This window comes from Musa acuminata, chromosome BXJ1-10 (genome assembly GCF_036884655.1).
Source record: "Musa acuminata AAA Group cultivar baxijiao chromosome BXJ1-10, Cavendish_Baxijiao_AAA, whole genome shotgun sequence".
Classification (NCBI taxonomy): domain Eukaryota; kingdom Viridiplantae; phylum Streptophyta; class Magnoliopsida; order Zingiberales; family Musaceae; genus Musa; species Musa acuminata.
In genome coordinates, this window is record NC_088336.1 from 24,872,357 (window position 1) to 24,889,188 (window position 16,832).

A 16,832-nucleotide genomic window follows, 5' to 3' on the forward strand; every position below is an offset into this window, starting at 1 on the left:
TAACCTGTATATAAAGACGGAGGATATGTCAATAACATTCAACTTCTTCTTCTACAATTAAGCGTGATTCGACCGTGGCGGTAACGTTAAGCGTAAATTGGGTTGGAAGAAAGGGCGTCAAGGACGTGATGTCTCGTTCCATATCACGCAGGTTGAGGCGTCAGCTCATTACTCTGCTCTCTCTGCAAGAATTACATGGCTTTGATTCCACTCTCCCTCCTCCTCGCTTGCTTCATCTTCTTTTTCTTCTTCTTCTTCTTCTTCTTATTATTCTTCTTCTTCTTATTATTCTTCTTCTTCTTCTTCTTCTTTGATTCCACTCTCCCTCTTCCTCCTCGCTTGCTGCTGCTTCTTCTTCTTCTTCTTTGATTCCACTCTCCCTCCTCCTCCTCGCTTGCTGCTTCTTCTTCTTCTTTTCTTCCACTCTCCCTCCTCCTCCTCGCTTGCTGCTTCTTCTTCTTCTTTTCTTCCACTCTCCCTCCTCCTCCTCGCTTGCTTCTTCTTCTTCTTCTTGCTCTCATGACGGCACCGTGTTGAGGCATTCCCGACCACGACGATGCCATGCTTTTCCCAGTTTAATCTGTGGCGCGGAGCATTGGATCACATCGCCCGCTACTAATGAAATCGGTGTGATGTGGTAAGTAAACCTGAGGCGAGAATGCAGCAGCCACCGAGCGTCGTGCATCGACCCGTAGCCATTGGAATCCCATGGGCGCCTTCAATCTGCCGCTGCACTCGAATGCTTCGATGATAAGTATTTTAAGAGTCCTAAAATTAGATTTGAAATTATTCGATCCGTTAAAAATGTAATTATGAAAAACACCCTTTCATGAGTTTGGATATGTTTAAATAATACTATTTATTCGTCAACGTTTTGCAAGTGAGTCCACAAAGGATCGAGAAAGGAATTTGAATCTGGATTTGTGCTAATTCAAAAGAGATTTTTATTTTTTTTTTGTGCTGTGAAGAATCTGATTTATGGATGTAGGTAAGAATTGTGGAATCATATATTTTGCATCAGTTTTCTAATTTATTTTTTTATCATTAATTTTAAAAGTTTTCTCTTTCCATAATATACATGATGTTTGTGATATATCTTCTTTAAATTCATACGACAATACCACATGTTAAATTAATTCTTATGTGTATTCAAATTCGTTCAAATCGAAGCATCAAGGGTCAAATTAAATCAAATAAAAAAAATGATTCGGTTCAAAGGAAGGTACTTCAAACTAAAATCATTTGGAACCTAAGTAATCGATTACGTATGGATTAAGCTACTGTCAAAATCATCAAGCCTCAAGAAGAGTAAAGGTAATAATACATCTTATTGATCCATACTTCTAAAAATGTTTAGATATTTTAACGATACAATTAAAAAGTTAAAATTATAAACTTAGAAAACTATTACTTTTTAAGTGAGCTTGATTCAAATCGATTAATCAAATAAACAAGATATCTTTTCAAATTAAAATTATTTATAATCTTTAAAACTAAATTACTGATGAACCGATTCAGATTAAATCGGTTCGAAACCAATTCGATTAGGTTTGATTTAATTTTTTTGATTCGATTTGAATACCCCTATTAATATTACATTGCATTCTTGCATTACTTTCTTCTTCTAAAGAATTCTTCGACATAACTGTCATCCCATAACATGCAAGATATTGTCCCCATCTCATTTATGACTCTTCGCCTTGTAATACAACAATTCTGATCCGTGGGGACGAATACAACTCATGCTCTTTGACCCATGCTGTCATTTTTTTTTTTTTTTTGTCTATCATACTATGACTATGATTGATTTTGTTCACGAGAAACATGTTTCTTACGTTAATGCACAGAGGGAGTAATATGTTATTAGATTTCGTGTTAATCGAAGTCTCACGTATTAGATTAATCTATTTATATACTTATGTTTTTATGGAGTGGATACAAGATCGTTCAAAGCATTACCAATCTTTATGCGTTCTCCATGAACTCAGCCCCAATAATATGTTGAGGCAAAGGAAGACGAGAGACGTGAACGGGATGCAATTACGAGGGACGACGATGATGATTCCTCGTGGAAAAGACACGCAATTAGATGGAGATTACGAAAAGAAATGACATTCCACTTGCAAAAACTGTACATGATTTCTTTATTAATCTCCACGAGTTAAGCTAAGGTGGATGACTTTCCTGGGATTGGACTCCATCCCAATTCCCAATTAACAGCTTGTAACATATCAACCAATTATGAAAGGAATTAATGATTTATTATTGGTAATTTAACTTGAATGGTTGGAGTCATTAGGTTGAATGATGAGCGTTCACTACATTATGACCAATCGATGAACGTTGATGCATGGAGCCCACTGCAGTCGGTGATACCACGTTCTGTTCTTCGTCGTCAAGCTTCGGTCTTCCTCTATATATATATATATATATATATATATATACACACACACACACACACTTGCCCTTCTTCTTTTACGCCTTCCATCAAGGAAACTTGACAGAGATGGAATGAAGCTATCGATCCCAAATATAACATAACACCACACTGCACTTAATAATGATATTACATGGCCTGCATGTCCCCTTGCCGAAAGCAAAATGAGAGAAACCAAGACATAGTTACGTACAGGAGAAAGAGAAGCAAATTGACGAAGAGACAAGAGAAAGAATAATAAATCATGGAAACACTGGGTGCGCGGTGGTGGCGAGGTGGCGGTGGAATGATCGGTTCGGGAGGCTGGTGGTTTATATCAAGCCTTGGCGGGTTCAGCCGCTGGCTCGGCCGGTTTCTCCGTCTCCGGGGAGGGGTCCGAGGGAGCCGGGTCGGCCGGGGCAGGTGCCTCTTCCACCTCCGCCTCAGCCTCTTCCTTCTTGATCTCCTCCGCGGTTTCCGGTGTAATATCCTTGCTGGTGCTCTCGACGGCCGGTTCGGCGGGAGCAGGCGGCTCCTCTGCGGGGAGTAAGGTGGACACCTGCTCGAAGAGGAAGATCACGGGACCGGAGACGAGGCCGGGGCCGTACTTGGCGGCAGCCTCGCTCACCGGCTTCGAGCCAGGGAACTCTGCGCAAGGATCTAATCTCATCACAAGCCCTTCCGCTATCACCTCAAAACAACTATAACATCTGTGACAGAGAAAGCATTACCGATCTTCACTAGTTCCTCGATGAACTTGATCACAACAGTTGATTTCTTCTTCAGTCCTGACCCCGTCGGTTTCTTCACCAGAGTCTGTCGTCGTCCAAAGCAAGTATTTGCAGAAGGCTGTAAGTATTTGATACAGAGTCTGTGAATAACATGAGGATGAGTTCAAGATCGATAAACCTTGATTTCAACGGCAGAAGCTTCGTAGATCTCCACAACTTTGGGCTGCAGGTCAGTCTTCTTCTCTTCGAACTCCTTGCTGATGTCCTCCTGAACCAAACAAAGGATCCAGTAGAGATCAGATCAAGTCGAAGGGAGAAGAAGAAGAAGAAGAAGAAGAAGAAGAAGAAGAAGAGAAGCAAAACCCCATGCACCTTCGATTCGTCGAAGGACTTGCATGCCTCGGCGGCGGCAGCCTTCTTGCCGTTCCTGTCAAACACCTTCTTGATCGTCGGAAGGACTTTAGACTTCCAGTAATTCACCATCTCTGCTCTCTTCCTCTTGCTCTCCTGTTAGCTCAAATCGCAAACACCTGTGTCTCCAAAAGAAGAAGCAAACATCACCACACGACTAAACTATATGAGACCAAATGATCGGTAAAGAAAGGAGGAGAAGACGTACTATGAAACTTGCGTCTTCCTCTCCACTCCGCTCCTCTGCCTTTCTTCTATGCCTACGATCACCAATGTATAGTATGCACGAAAACAAAGAGGAGAGCGGAGCCATGTGCTTGCCAGGGAAATATACAAGGACAACGCACCAAATCACCCTTGCACTGTTATGAAATTACGGTGTAACCCTTCCTAAAGCTCAGGTAAAAACGACCGCGTATATGTAATGCGGAGGGTATTTTCGTCCTAAAAGTAAGGATCGCCGGCTCAGCAGAAGGTTACAGTGGGGAGGTGACAGCTGGAGGTCGCAGTCGCCTATTGTCCTCGTGTGCCACCGCCGTCCGCCGAGCCCCGTGGGAAACGGAAAGAGGCGACGCGAACCGGGAATCGGATCGAGGGGTGGCAGAAACCGGGGTTTGTCGCTTTGGGCCGCGGGGCCCGTTGGGGAGCCGTATTGGTGTCTCCTAAGGACCACGTGGCTTCGGGGCACACAGATCCGCCCTCCGTCATCTTTATCCCACTTAAAATAATATTTAAATACTTTTTTTTTTCAAATCCCTTTTGGGGTGTCATTTTTTTGGGTTTTTTTGTGTGTTCCTCGAAAATATTATTTATTTTAATTATCAACAAAACCTTTAGGACCCCTTATCAACAAAAAACATATATATATAGATTAAATTGGAAGAAATTTCTTTGAGATATTCTAAGATTTTGATTATGATTTTTTTAAGTATTATGTTTTTTAATGGTCTCCCAGGGAGGTTTTAATTAGAAAGAACTTCCACCTAACTATGGTAGCGAATAATTATTAGATTTCCACAAAGAATTCTAATTATCATGGAATATTTTATTTTATGTATTAGGCTTTTCAGATAATAATATATCTCCACTTATACCCGATACATTGCAAGAATCCGAGGAAGAAGCCCTTGTCATCATCACCAAATGAATGAGGCCATGCTTCGAATCATTGTGATGGGTGATGTTTAGGTGTTTGCCCGAACAAATTCCCCCTCCTTTTTCTTTTCCCCAATTACTTACTTTTCGTGCAATAATGTGTCGTGATATAAGAAATATCTACCAATTTTATTGCATTGCAAAGAGAGTCACCCATGTTCGTCAAATCCAATTCATTCACCAACGTAATTTGGCGGTAGTGCCAATCACATCGGATGTGCAACTCCATTGACTCTATCTTAATTATGAACATAAATTGCATGAACAAGTAGAATTAATGAAATAATAAATTATAGTGCATATTTAAAGAATTGTTGTTCCCTTACGCTCAATGGGTCGAGTCAGGCTCTGACTCGACCATGGGCTCTTGGGGAATGGGTCGAGTCAGGCCGCGACCCAACCGCTGGTTCCTTGGATTTACATTTCACCTGAGCTAATATTTACCACAATGTCACGACCTTAGCTGGAATTGCCTAAGGCGTGATGCACCCTTGCGGCCAAAGACGCGAACTTAGCTTGGGTTGCCTAAGTCGCGAGTCACCCTCGTCGCAAAGACGCGAACTTAGCTTGCGTTGCCTAAGTCGCGCTTCGCCCTTACGATCTTGCTCCACAAGGATCAGCCACTTTGTAACCTCTCGCAGGTCCCGAAGGACCTGTAAAAGAGAAAGAAAGTTAGATCGAAAGAACGAGCAACGGACAAGTCCCGAAGTCTTGCGAAAAGGAAAGCTTTACAAGCAATTCGACGAACACCCTGTGTGCACAAGAGAAAAGAGGGAGAGGAAGAAAAACAAGGCTTTCAAGGATGAACGAACAGCTGCAAGCCCACAAACAGCCGCTCACCTGGTCCCGGGCGCAAAACCAAGTTCCCGTAAAGGTCACGTGCGAACTTGCGAAAGAGTGTTCAACACCCGGTATATAACCGAAGCCCCATCCAGCCATGTGCCACCTGGGGGGTTCCTGGGTGCTGAGATGGCTGACATTTTGGTGAGCGGAGGCAGCACTCCGCTCACCTCCCGCGGCACGCGAAAACGGAGCCATTTTGGGCTGTTTTGGGGCTGTTTTGCTCGGTTCGGTGAGCGATCGCTTTGCAACGCTGCAGCTTGTTCGAACTTACATATTTACAAGCAAAATGACCCAAAACCATGAGGAAACATGCTGTCGAGCAGTTGTACATGCGGGTGTGAGCGACGAACGGTTCGTTGAACGGAGTTGTTGCGGGTGCGCGACGACCGTTCGTGACATTCTCCCCCACTTAAACTGTCGACGCCCTCGTCGACGCTTGGTGGTAGTTGTTGATGACTTCTTCTTCATGTCGCAGGGCGTCTTCAGGCTCCCAACTGGCTTCAGTTCGGGGAAGCTTTCGCCACTTCACCAAGTACTCTGTCTGCTCCGCTCCGTTGGGTAGCTTTATCTTGCGATCCGCCAGAATGGTTTCCACTCGCTTCTCGTAGGAGGCTGTGATGGGAGGTAGCCGAGTTGGAACACTTCGAGAAGCATCTTGCGGATCTGAATGGTAGGCCTTTAGGTTGCTGGCGTGAAGAACGTTGTGAATTTTGAACCACGCCGGCAGCTGTAACTTGTAAGAAACATTGCATACCCTGTTGATAATTGGGAAGGGCCCTTCGTACTTACGCACCAATCCTTTGTGGACTATGTTCCTGAAGAATTGGAGTGATGCTGGTTGGAGCTTTACCAACACCAAATCGCCAACTTTGAACTCTTGTGGTCGCCTTCCCAAGTCTGCCCACTTCTTCATCCGTTTTGCCGCCTTCTCCAAGTATGCCCGCGCAATATCTGCATTTCGATGCCACTCCTTTGCGAAATGATAGGCTGATGGACTACTCCCGGTATACCCAATTGCCATGGTGTGCGGAGTCGACGGTTGTTGTCCTGTGATAATCTCGAAGGGGCTCTTGTTGGATGCAGAGCTCCGCTGCAAGTTGTAGGAGAATTGGGCAATGTCCAACAGCTTCACCCAATCTCGTTGATTGGCACTCACGTAGTGCCGAAGATACTGCTCCAAGAGCGAATTTATTCTTTCAGTCTGGCCATCCGTCTGGGGGTGGAGGCTTGTAGAGAAGTATAACTTTGATCCCAACAATTTGAATAGCTCGGTCCAGAATCGTCCCAGAAACCGAGCGTCTCGATCACTAATGATATTGTGTGGGACTCCCCAATACTTCACTACATCCCTCATCATCAGTCTGGCCGCCTCTTCTGCTGAACAGTGTAGGGGAGCAGCAATGAAAGTTGCATACTTCGAAAACCGATCGACCACCACGAGTATCGATCCGAGTCCCCCTACAGGTGGCAAACTTGATATGAAGTCTAAGGAAATGCTCTCCCATGGCCTTTCTGGTACGGGCAACGGCTCCAAAAGTCCCACCGGCTTCTTTTGCTCCACCTTGTCTTGTTGGCAAGTAAGGCATGTTCGAACATACTCCTCCACATCAATCCCCATTTTTGGCCAGTAGAAGGCCCTCTCCACGAGAGCCAACGTTCTGTGAATGCCGGGGTGTCCAGCCCAAAGGGAATCGTGACACTCTTTCAAGAGTTCACGCCTTAGATTGTCCACTCGGGGAACATAAATCCTATTCCCTTTTGTGTAAACAAGTCCCTCCTGGACCCAAAATCGTCGTGCCTTGCCTTCTTTGATGAGCTGCATCAGGATAACTGCCTGGGGATCACTATACAGTCCATCTCTGATTCGGGAAAGGAAGTTGGAGTGTAACTGACTTGCTTGGCCTCTGCCCTCCAGTTGTGCAGCATTCACGCATTCCACTTTCCGACTCAGTGCATCGGCCACGAAATTCGCCTTCCCGGGCTTGTATTCCATTGCCATATCGAATTCAGCCAGGAAGTCCTGCCACCGTGCCTGCTTTGGGGAGAGCTTCTTCTGAGTTTGGAAATAGCTCAGGGCGATGTTGTCTGTCCTCAGCACAAATCGTGACCCGAGGAGGTAGTGTCGCCAAACTCGTAGGCAGTGGATCACCGCTGTCATCTCCTTCTCATGCACTGGATACCGCCTCTCGGTCTCGTTGAGTTTGCGGCTCTCGTAGGCCACCGGATGACCTTCTTGCATGAGTACTCCACCAATAGCAAAGTCCGAAGCATCTATATGGACTTCAAAGGGCTCTCCATAGTTTGGCAATTTGAGCACTGGTTCTTCTAGAACAGCAGCCTTTAGATCCTGGAATGTTATCTCACATTTGTCAGACCACTTCCAAGGCTGCTCCTTCTTCAGCAACTCCGTCAGTGGGGTTGCCCGCTTCGAATATCCCGCAATGAAGCGTCGGTAGTAGTTGACGAAACCAAGGAAGGATCTCAACTCTGGCACCTTCTTTGGAGTTCGCCATTCCGCAACTGCTTGCACCTTCGACTTATCCATCCGAATGGAGCCATCACCGATTCGATGCCCCAAGAATAGGATCTCAGTTTGAGCAAAGTAGCATTTCTCCCTTTTTACGAACAACGTGTTCTCCCTGAGAACCTTGAAAATTGTCCGAAGGTGCTTGACGTGCTCCTCGAGCGTTTGGCTGTAGACGACGATATCGTCCAAGTAGACGACCACGAACTTATCCAAATACTCCTTGAATAGCTGGTTCATGAGAGTACAGAATGTGGCCGGAGCATTGGTTAAGCCGAAAGGCATCACCAAGAACTCAAACGCTCCATACCTGGTCACACAAGTTGTCTTTGCTTCGTCGCCTTCAGCAATGCGCACCTGCCAATATCCCGACCAAAGGTCGAGTTTTGAGAAATACTTCGCCTTGCCCAATTGGTCGAACAAGTCCGCGATGAGCGGGATGGGATACTTGTTCTTCACTGTTACTTTATTGAGGGCTCGGTAGTCGACGCATAATCGGAGGCTCCCATCTTGTTTCTTCTGGAAGAGAACTGGAGCTCCGAAAGGTGCTTTTGAGCTGCGGATGAGACCACCGCTTAGCGGTGCTAGTCATAGGTGCCCAGCAAGCCAATCACGTGAGTGATGGCACGTGTGACTTGATACAGAATCTTTTTGGTTATTATATTTGGCATATATCACTTTATAACTATTGCATAAATGCATATATATTGTGATGTCCTTGGATTTGTGCAATGGGAATCGGATCGTGATGAGATCACGATAATGAGATCGATTCACCTTTAAACACATATCCTAAATAATCCCGGTCATAGGTTACTCGAGAGGGACATCGTGATAACCGGATAGACTGGTGTGCTGTATACCCGTCCATATGATGGATGCAGCTGGTCTCATAGCTGCTCGTGTAGGGACACTAGGGATACAGTACAGGTGCTCATTGGAGAATGAGTTCACTGATTAATCCGCTTACGGAATGCTGGATGGTTGATGATGCCTTATTGTCAGACAGCGATTCCATAGTCCTAGTGGTGTATCTGGTCCTTAGACTTGAGACACCAAGGATGTCCTGTATGAGTGCTCCACTCTTTGATACCAGACTTATAGGTTTGACTGTTCTCAGATCTAGTACAGCTGGTCATTGGGAGTGGTAGTCGACCTTACGAGGGCTATTGAGTGTCGACAGAGGATCATCCGCTCTCGGCGTCATGAGAGGAATATCCTATGTGTTCTTGCTCAGACAAATCCCTGGCCAGGGTCATTCGGGTTGAGAGAAAAAGAGTTCTCCGGGAGAATCCGATTAGAGCGAGACTCGAGTAGAAACCGTATGGGTCTGACAGCACCATGCTCGATATACGGTCTCTGGGATATTAGATGGATGAGGGATTATAGGTACATGGTAACTGAGGACAGACAGGTCCAATGGATTGGATTCCCCTGTATCGTCTGGGGGCTACGGCGTAGTGGCCTAGTACTTCCGTAGTCGATGAGTCGAGTGAATTATTACAGAGATAATAATTCACTAAGTTAGAAGGAGTTCTGACAGGTATGACTCACGGCCAGCTCGATATTGGGCCTAGAGGGTCACACACATATGGTAGGCATTGCGATGAGTAGAGGTTCGGATATGAGATATCCGACGGAGCCCTTGTCTTATTGGATGCAGATTCAATACCCACTAGGGAAAGGACCCATTAGGGTTTTGACACGGGATCTCTATAAATAGGAGGGATTCACAGCCTCATAGGCTAGAGTCTTTGCTTGCCCTTCCTATTCTCCTCTCCCTCTCCACCTCAGAGTAGGCCTGGAGTTTTGAGGAGCGTCGTCGCAACCCTGCTGTGTGGATCACCGCTAGAGAGGAGGACGCTTAACCTCCTTCACCCTCTCCTAAGGATCTGCAAGGAAACAGGGATATACGATCTCCCTAGGTAACACAATCTTTATACGCAGTTTTGTGTTTTGCGGATTTTTGCGCACCAATCTTCGCACGACGACGAACATCTTTTTGGGAATCGGGGATTTTTGTTTTATTGTTCTTCCGCTGCGCATATGATGTCGCCCCCCAATGATTTCCCAACAGTGGTATCAGAGCCAGGTTGTTCGTGCGAATGATTGGTTTTGAACTGCGTGTATTGTGTTTAGGAAGAATTTTGACGTCAAAATCGTTGACGCAAAAGCGAGGAAGGACAGCAACAGTTGCTGCCCTCGATCTGCATGCCTGCAGCCAGGCAGCCGCAGCTAGGCAGCACAGCGCCGGCGCATGCGCAAGCGCTGTGCCTGCAGCAGCCGGCCGGCGGTCTGCTTGCAGCAGGCGCCTGCGGCCACTAAGCCCGCGGGCAGAGGCGCCGCGGGGCAGCAGCGCGGGCTGAGGCACCGCAGGGCAGCGGCGCCTGTGGCCGCTGCTCCCACGGGCAAAAACCCCGCAGGGGCGGCCGCCAGCGAGGCAGCACCGCCTGCGGGCGGTGCCTCGCGGGCAGAACCGCCCGCGGAGGCGGGCGCCAACCTGCAGGGGCAGCACCGCCTGCGGGCGTTGCCCCGCCGGCAGAACTGCCCGCAGAGGCGGCGACGCCCGCGGGGGCGCCCACCTGCAGCGGCAACGCCGCCAGTGGGCGTGCCGCCCGCAGGCGAGGGCAGCGCCCCGCCCCTCGCCGCATAGGCCGCCGCCGGCAGGGTGGCGGCGGCGGCAGCAGCGACAGAGAGAAAGGACATTAGGGTTTTCTGGGCAAAAGATAGTTTTGCCCCTCGGAATTTGAGAAATTCCAGTTTCTGTCTTTTGTCCAAATTACGAAAATACCCTTAGGAATTGAGAAATTCCCTACATGTCCCTGATTTCAGAAAAATATTAATTAATTAAAAGGTTTAGTTGATTATTATTTTTATTATTATCTAGTAGTCCTACATGATGATGATTATTTATACATGTGATGTATGATGTGTGGACGGATGATTATGGACCGTGTGATGTGTGTACTTGTGATTATTATTATTGAGGTCTGCGAACCTTCATTATATTTCTCGTTTATTGTCGGGCCTGCGTGCCTATGATTAAGTTGTAATCACATGAGGAGGCGTAGCGGGAGCGTGGATGCGACAGCGGGACCCACGAGACGGACGATCGTGTTGCATCTCCAAACCGACGAGGACGAGATGGACGATCACAGGGCATGGAGATGCACCGTTGCACACATAGATCTTGATGTGAGTGATTAGGCCTACTGGCTCGGGCCTAATCATATTAGGTTGTGGTCCATGATCATCTAGTGTGATTGTTTATACACATACTAGATATGTATATATATTTGCATGCGATGTAGATATATATTAAATATGTATATGTGTGACATGTCATATTAGGAGACCAAATTATAGAAACATCTCTCGATAATATTAAGTCGGTAAACGTGAGGCAATTAGATTGACCCACGTGGCCTTCCATCGTTATGAGTAGGAACCGAATCCCGGTGTAGGTTGAGTTGGTCGAGTCCCTCGAGACTCACCTATATCGCGATTCGCTATCTTGCTTACGACATAGAGATGTCACCGGTGACCTGAGGACATGGTATGCTTGGTCGAGTCCCTCGAGGGTATATCATCAAATCAGACTCATCTTGTAACGAAGGTGTTGACTTAACCGAGCATCATGGTTGGTCGAGTCCCTCGAGGCCATGGTGATTCGGAGGCCGAACAGGACGGGAATCACAAGGAGTTGTGATCGGTAAGAGTTGCCTACCTTTTAGGCTTAGTGTGATTGGTCGAGTCCCTCGAGGTTACACTAAGACGCTGATTGGATCCTGATCCCCACTAGAAGTCTGCCGGAGATTTCCGTTTCACGTGCTGAGGGTGTCGCGTGACTCGTTAGTAAAATAGTGGGAGCATATTAAGATAGAAGTCCATATCTTGATAGTTTATTTCTTGCAAAATCTGCATGTTATTCATTTTTGCTACATCTTTATTTTCAGAAAATGTCGCTTTCAAATCCCTTACGTGGCATACTTGATGTCAACCGCCTCACTGGTCCAAATTATACGGATTGGCTCCGTAACTTGAGAATTGTTCTCACAGCGGAGAAAATCGTGTACGTCCTTGATACAGTGATGCCTACGCCCGAAGAAGGGGCAAGCGAGGATGAGATCGCTCGCTACGTGAAGTACATTGATGACTCCACTCTTGCTCAGTGCTATATGTTGGGCTCTATGACTCCAGAGTTACAGAGACAACATGAAAAGATGGATGCCAGATCCATTCTCCTACATGTCCGTAAATTGTTTGAGGAACAGGGAAGGACTCAACGATATGAGATATCCAAGAGCCTTTTCCGCGCTAGGATGACTGAGGGGACACCGGTTCAGAACCATGTCCTAAAGATGATTGAGTGGATAGAGAAACTCACAGGTCTAGGAATGGTCCTAGAGGATAACTTGTGTGTGGACATTGTGCTTCAGTCCCTACCAGATTCCTTTTCACAGTTCATAATGAATTTTAATATGAACAAGCTTGAAGTGACTCTCCCAGAGCTCCTCAATATGTTGAGGGAGGCAGAGAGTACTATTAAGAAAGAGAAGCCAATTCTCTACACTGGTGAGACCAGAAAGAAAAGGAAAGCAGAAAGGTCCCTTAAGAAGGGAAAGGGCAAGGGCAAACAAGGTAAAGCAAAGGTTGCTAAGAAAGACCCAACAAAGGACAAAGGCCAGTGCTTCCACTGTGGTAAAGATGGGCACTGGAAGAGGAACTACAAAGAGTACCTTGTAGAAAGGGCGAAATAGAAGCTTGGAGAAGCTTCAGGTATATTCATGATCAATCTCCAATTGGCAGATTTTTGTGATAATGCATTGGTATTGAATACCAATATTGCTTATCACATCTACAATTTATTGTAAATTCTAGCAAAGCCGAGGGGAGATTGACGAGAGGAATATTGCATAAAGGTTTGTTTATGCAAGACACTACTCCACATATCATGAATGTAAATGTGTCTAAGAGGAAACGAGATGAGGTGAACAATGCATACCTGTGGCATTGTAGGCTGGGTCACATCCATGGAAGAAGGATTCAAAAGTTGCTAAATGATGGATATCTAGATCCATTCGACTATGTGTCATATGCAACTTGTGAGCCTTGCATTCGTGGAAAACTGACCAACTCTCCATTTAGTGGAACTGGAGAGAGAGCCACTGAGTTGTTGGAACTCATACATAGTGATGTATGTGGACCCATGTCAACTCATGCCATTGGAGGTTACTCCTACTTCATTACATTTACTGATGATTTCTCAAGGTATGGATATGTGTACTTAATGAAGTACAAGTCCGAGGCCTTTGAGAAATTCAGAGAGTATAAAAATGAGGTGGAGAACCAGACTGGAAAGAGTATCAAAACTCTTCGATCAGATCGAGGAGGTGAGTACTTAAGTACAGAGTTTACTCACTTCCTCAAGGACCATGGGATATTATCCCAATGGACACCTCCTTATACACCTCAGCTCAATGGTGTCTCTGAAAGGAGAAATCGTACATTATTAGATATGGTACGATCCATGATGAGTTTCGCTGACCTACCCATCTCATTCTGGGGATATGCCCTAGAAACCGCAGCTTACCTTCTGAACAGAGTTCCAACTAAATCGGTAGTGTCTACACCATATGAGATATGGAAAGGGAAGAAGCCTGATCTTAAAGTTGTTAAGATTTGGGGCTGTTCTGCCCATGTTAAAAGACACAACCCCGATAAGTTAGAATCAAGGACAGAGCGATGCAAATTTGTGGGATACCCCAAGGAAACTTGTGGGTATTATTTCTATCATCTCGAGGACCAAAAGGTCTTTGTAGCTAAGAGAGCAGTGTTCCTTGAGAAGGAACACATTCTTGGCGGAGACAGTGGGAGAATGATAGAGTTGAGCGAAGTTAGAGAACCAAGCTCAAGCACCACTCTACAGCCCGAGTCTGTTCAGGTACCTAATACACAAGTTTCAACTTTACGCAGGTCTGATAGAGTATCTCATCCTCCTGAGAGATATGTGGGACATATTAGAGGAGAGGATATTGATCCTCAGACCTATGAGGAGGCTATTATGAGTATAGACTCCGGGAAGTGGCAAGAAGCCATGAATTCTGAGATGGATTCTATGTACTCCAATAAGGTTTGGAACCTAGTTGATGCGCCCGAAGGTATTGTACCCATCGGTTGCAAATGGATCTTTAAGAAAAAGATCGGAGTAGATGGAAAGGTAGAGACCTATAAAGTAAGGCTAGTGGCTAAAGGGGTATCGTCAAAGGCAAGGTGTTGACTACGACGAAACTTTCTCACTCGTAGCAATGCTAAAATCCATCAGAATTCTATTGGCTATTGCAGCACACTATGACTATGAGATCTGGCAGATGGATGTGAAAACCGCATTCCTCAACGGGAACCTGGAGGAGGAGGTGTATATGATGCAACCTGAGGGATTCGTGTCCAAGAACTGCCCAGATAAGGTGTGTAGGTTGCTTAGATCCATTTATGGACTAAAGCAAGCTTCCCGAAGTTGGAACATAAGATTTGATGAGGCAATCAGATCTTATGACTTCGTTAAGAACGAAGATGAGCCTTGTGTATACAGAAAGGTAAGTGGGAGCGCTATTAGCTTTTTAGTGTTATATGTGGATGACATCCTCATCATTGGGAATGACATAGGAATGCTATCCACAGTAAAGGCTTGGTTATCTAGACACTTCTCCATGAAGGACTTAGGAGAAGCATCTTATATCTTGGGGATTAGAATCTATAGAGATAGATCCAAAAGGATGCTTGGCTTGTCCCAATCCAGGTACATAGAAACTATTGTCAAAAGGTTTGGCATGGAAAATTCCAAGAGAGGTCTCATACCGATGAGACATGGGATATCGCTTTCTACGAGTATGTCCCCAAAGACTCTAGAAGAAAGGGCGAACATGGATATGATACCTTATACCTCAGCAATAGGGTCTATCATGTATGCCATGCTATGTACTAGGCCTGATATAGCGCATGCTCTGAGTGTCACGAGCAGGTATCAGGCGGATCCAGGCTTGGAGCACTGGAAAGCAGTAAAGTGTATCCTTAAGTACTTGAGAAGGACTAAGGATCTTTTACTAGTATATGGAGGCAATAGCCTTAAGGTTGAAGGCTACACTGACTCAAGTTTTCAGTCTGATGTCGATGATAGCAAGTCGAATTCAGGATATGTGTTTACCTTGAATGGAGGAGCAGTGTGCTGGAAGAGTTCCAAGCAAGATACCACTGCTGACTCGACCACAGAGGCGGAGTACATTGCTGCATCGGATGCAGCAAAGGAGGGAGTCTGGATGAAGAAGTTCATCACAGATTTGGGAGTCGTGCCGAGTAACGAGGAGCCGACTTCCTTATATTGCGACAACTACGGGGCGATTACTCAAATAAGGGAACCCGGGTCTTATCAGAAGTGTTCTGAGGAGGTTCCAACTTATCAGAGAGATCATAACCCGAGGATATGTAGCAGTGGAAAGAGTTCCATCCGAAGATAACATTGCAGATCCACTGACAAAGCCGTTGTCTCAGATTGTCTTTGAGCGTCACAGGGGTCTGATGGGGATCAGACACATAGGTGATTGGCTTTAGGTCAAGTGGGAGATTGCTAGTCATAGGTGCCCAGCAAGCCAATCACGTGAGTGATGGCACGTGTGACTTGATACAGAATCTTTTTGGTTATTATATTTGGCATATATCACTTTATAACTATTGCATAAATGCATATATATTGTGATGTCCTTGGATTTGTGCAATGGGAATCGGATCGTGATGAGATCACGATAATGAGATCGATTCACCTTTAAACACATATCCTAAATAATCCCGGTCATAGGTTACTCGAGAGGGACATCGTGATAACCGGATAGACTGGTGTGCTGTATACCCGTCCATATGATGGATGCAGCTGGTCTCATAGCTGCTCGTGTAGGGACACTAGGGATACAGTACAGGTGCTCATTGGAGAATGAGTTCACTGATTGATCCGCTTACGGAATGCTGGATGGTTGATGATGCCTTATTGTCAGACAGCGATTCCATAGTCCTAGTGGTGTATCTGGTCCTTAGACTTGAGACACCAAGGATGTCCTGTATGAGTGCTCCACTCTTTGATACCAGACTTATAGGTTTGACTGTTCTCAGATCTAGTACAGCTGGTCATTGGGAGTGGTAGTCGACCTTACGAGGGCTATTGAGTGTCGACAGAGGATCATCCGCTCTCGGCGTCATGAGAGGAATATCCTATGTGTTCTTGCTCAGACAAATCCCTGGCCAGGGTCATTCGGGTTGAGAGAAAAAGAGTTCTCCGGGAGAATCCGATTAGAGCGAGACTCGAGTAGAAACCGTATGGGTCTGACAGCACCATGCTCGATATACGGTCTCTGGGATATTAGATGGATGAGGGATTATAGGTACATGGTAACTGAGGACAGACAGGTCCAATGGATTGGATTCCCCTGTATCGTCTGGGGGCTACGGCGTAGTGGCCTAGTACTTCCGTAGTCGATGAGTCGAGTGAATTATTACAGAGATAATAATTCACTAAGTTAGAAGGAGTTCTGACAGGTATGACTCACGGCCAGCTCGATATTGGGCCTAGAGGGTCACACACATATGGTAGGCATTGCGATGAGTAGAGGTTCGGATATGAGATATCCGACGGAGCCCTTGTCTTATTGGATGCAGATTCAATACCCACTAGGGAAAGGACCCATTAGGGTTTTGACACGGGATC

The 16,832-nt window shown here is 45.9% G+C and overlaps 2 protein-coding genes across 2 annotated transcripts in view; one reads left to right on the forward strand and one right to left on the reverse strand.

Moving 5' to 3' along the window:
- Window positions 1–16,832, forward strand: part of LOC135594794 (protein REDUCED CHLOROPLAST COVERAGE 1-like) — an 87,066-nt gene that overhangs the window by 21,738 nt on the left and 48,496 nt on the right. The gene's annotated exons all lie outside the window — the stretch shown is intronic.
- On the reverse strand, window positions 2,534–4,481 carry LOC135595687 (plasma membrane-associated cation-binding protein 1-like). Its single transcript, XM_065086944.1, has 5 exons — window positions 3,767–4,481; window positions 3,520–3,677; window positions 3,326–3,415; window positions 3,148–3,232; window positions 2,534–3,064 (listed from the first exon to the last, which is right to left on the reverse strand). The coding sequence occupies exons 2-5, from the start codon at window positions 3,628–3,630 to the stop codon at window positions 2,754–2,756; spliced, it is 597 nt and encodes a 198-aa protein (XP_064943016.1). The 5' UTR covers window positions 3,631–3,677; window positions 3,767–4,481; the 3' UTR covers window positions 2,534–2,753.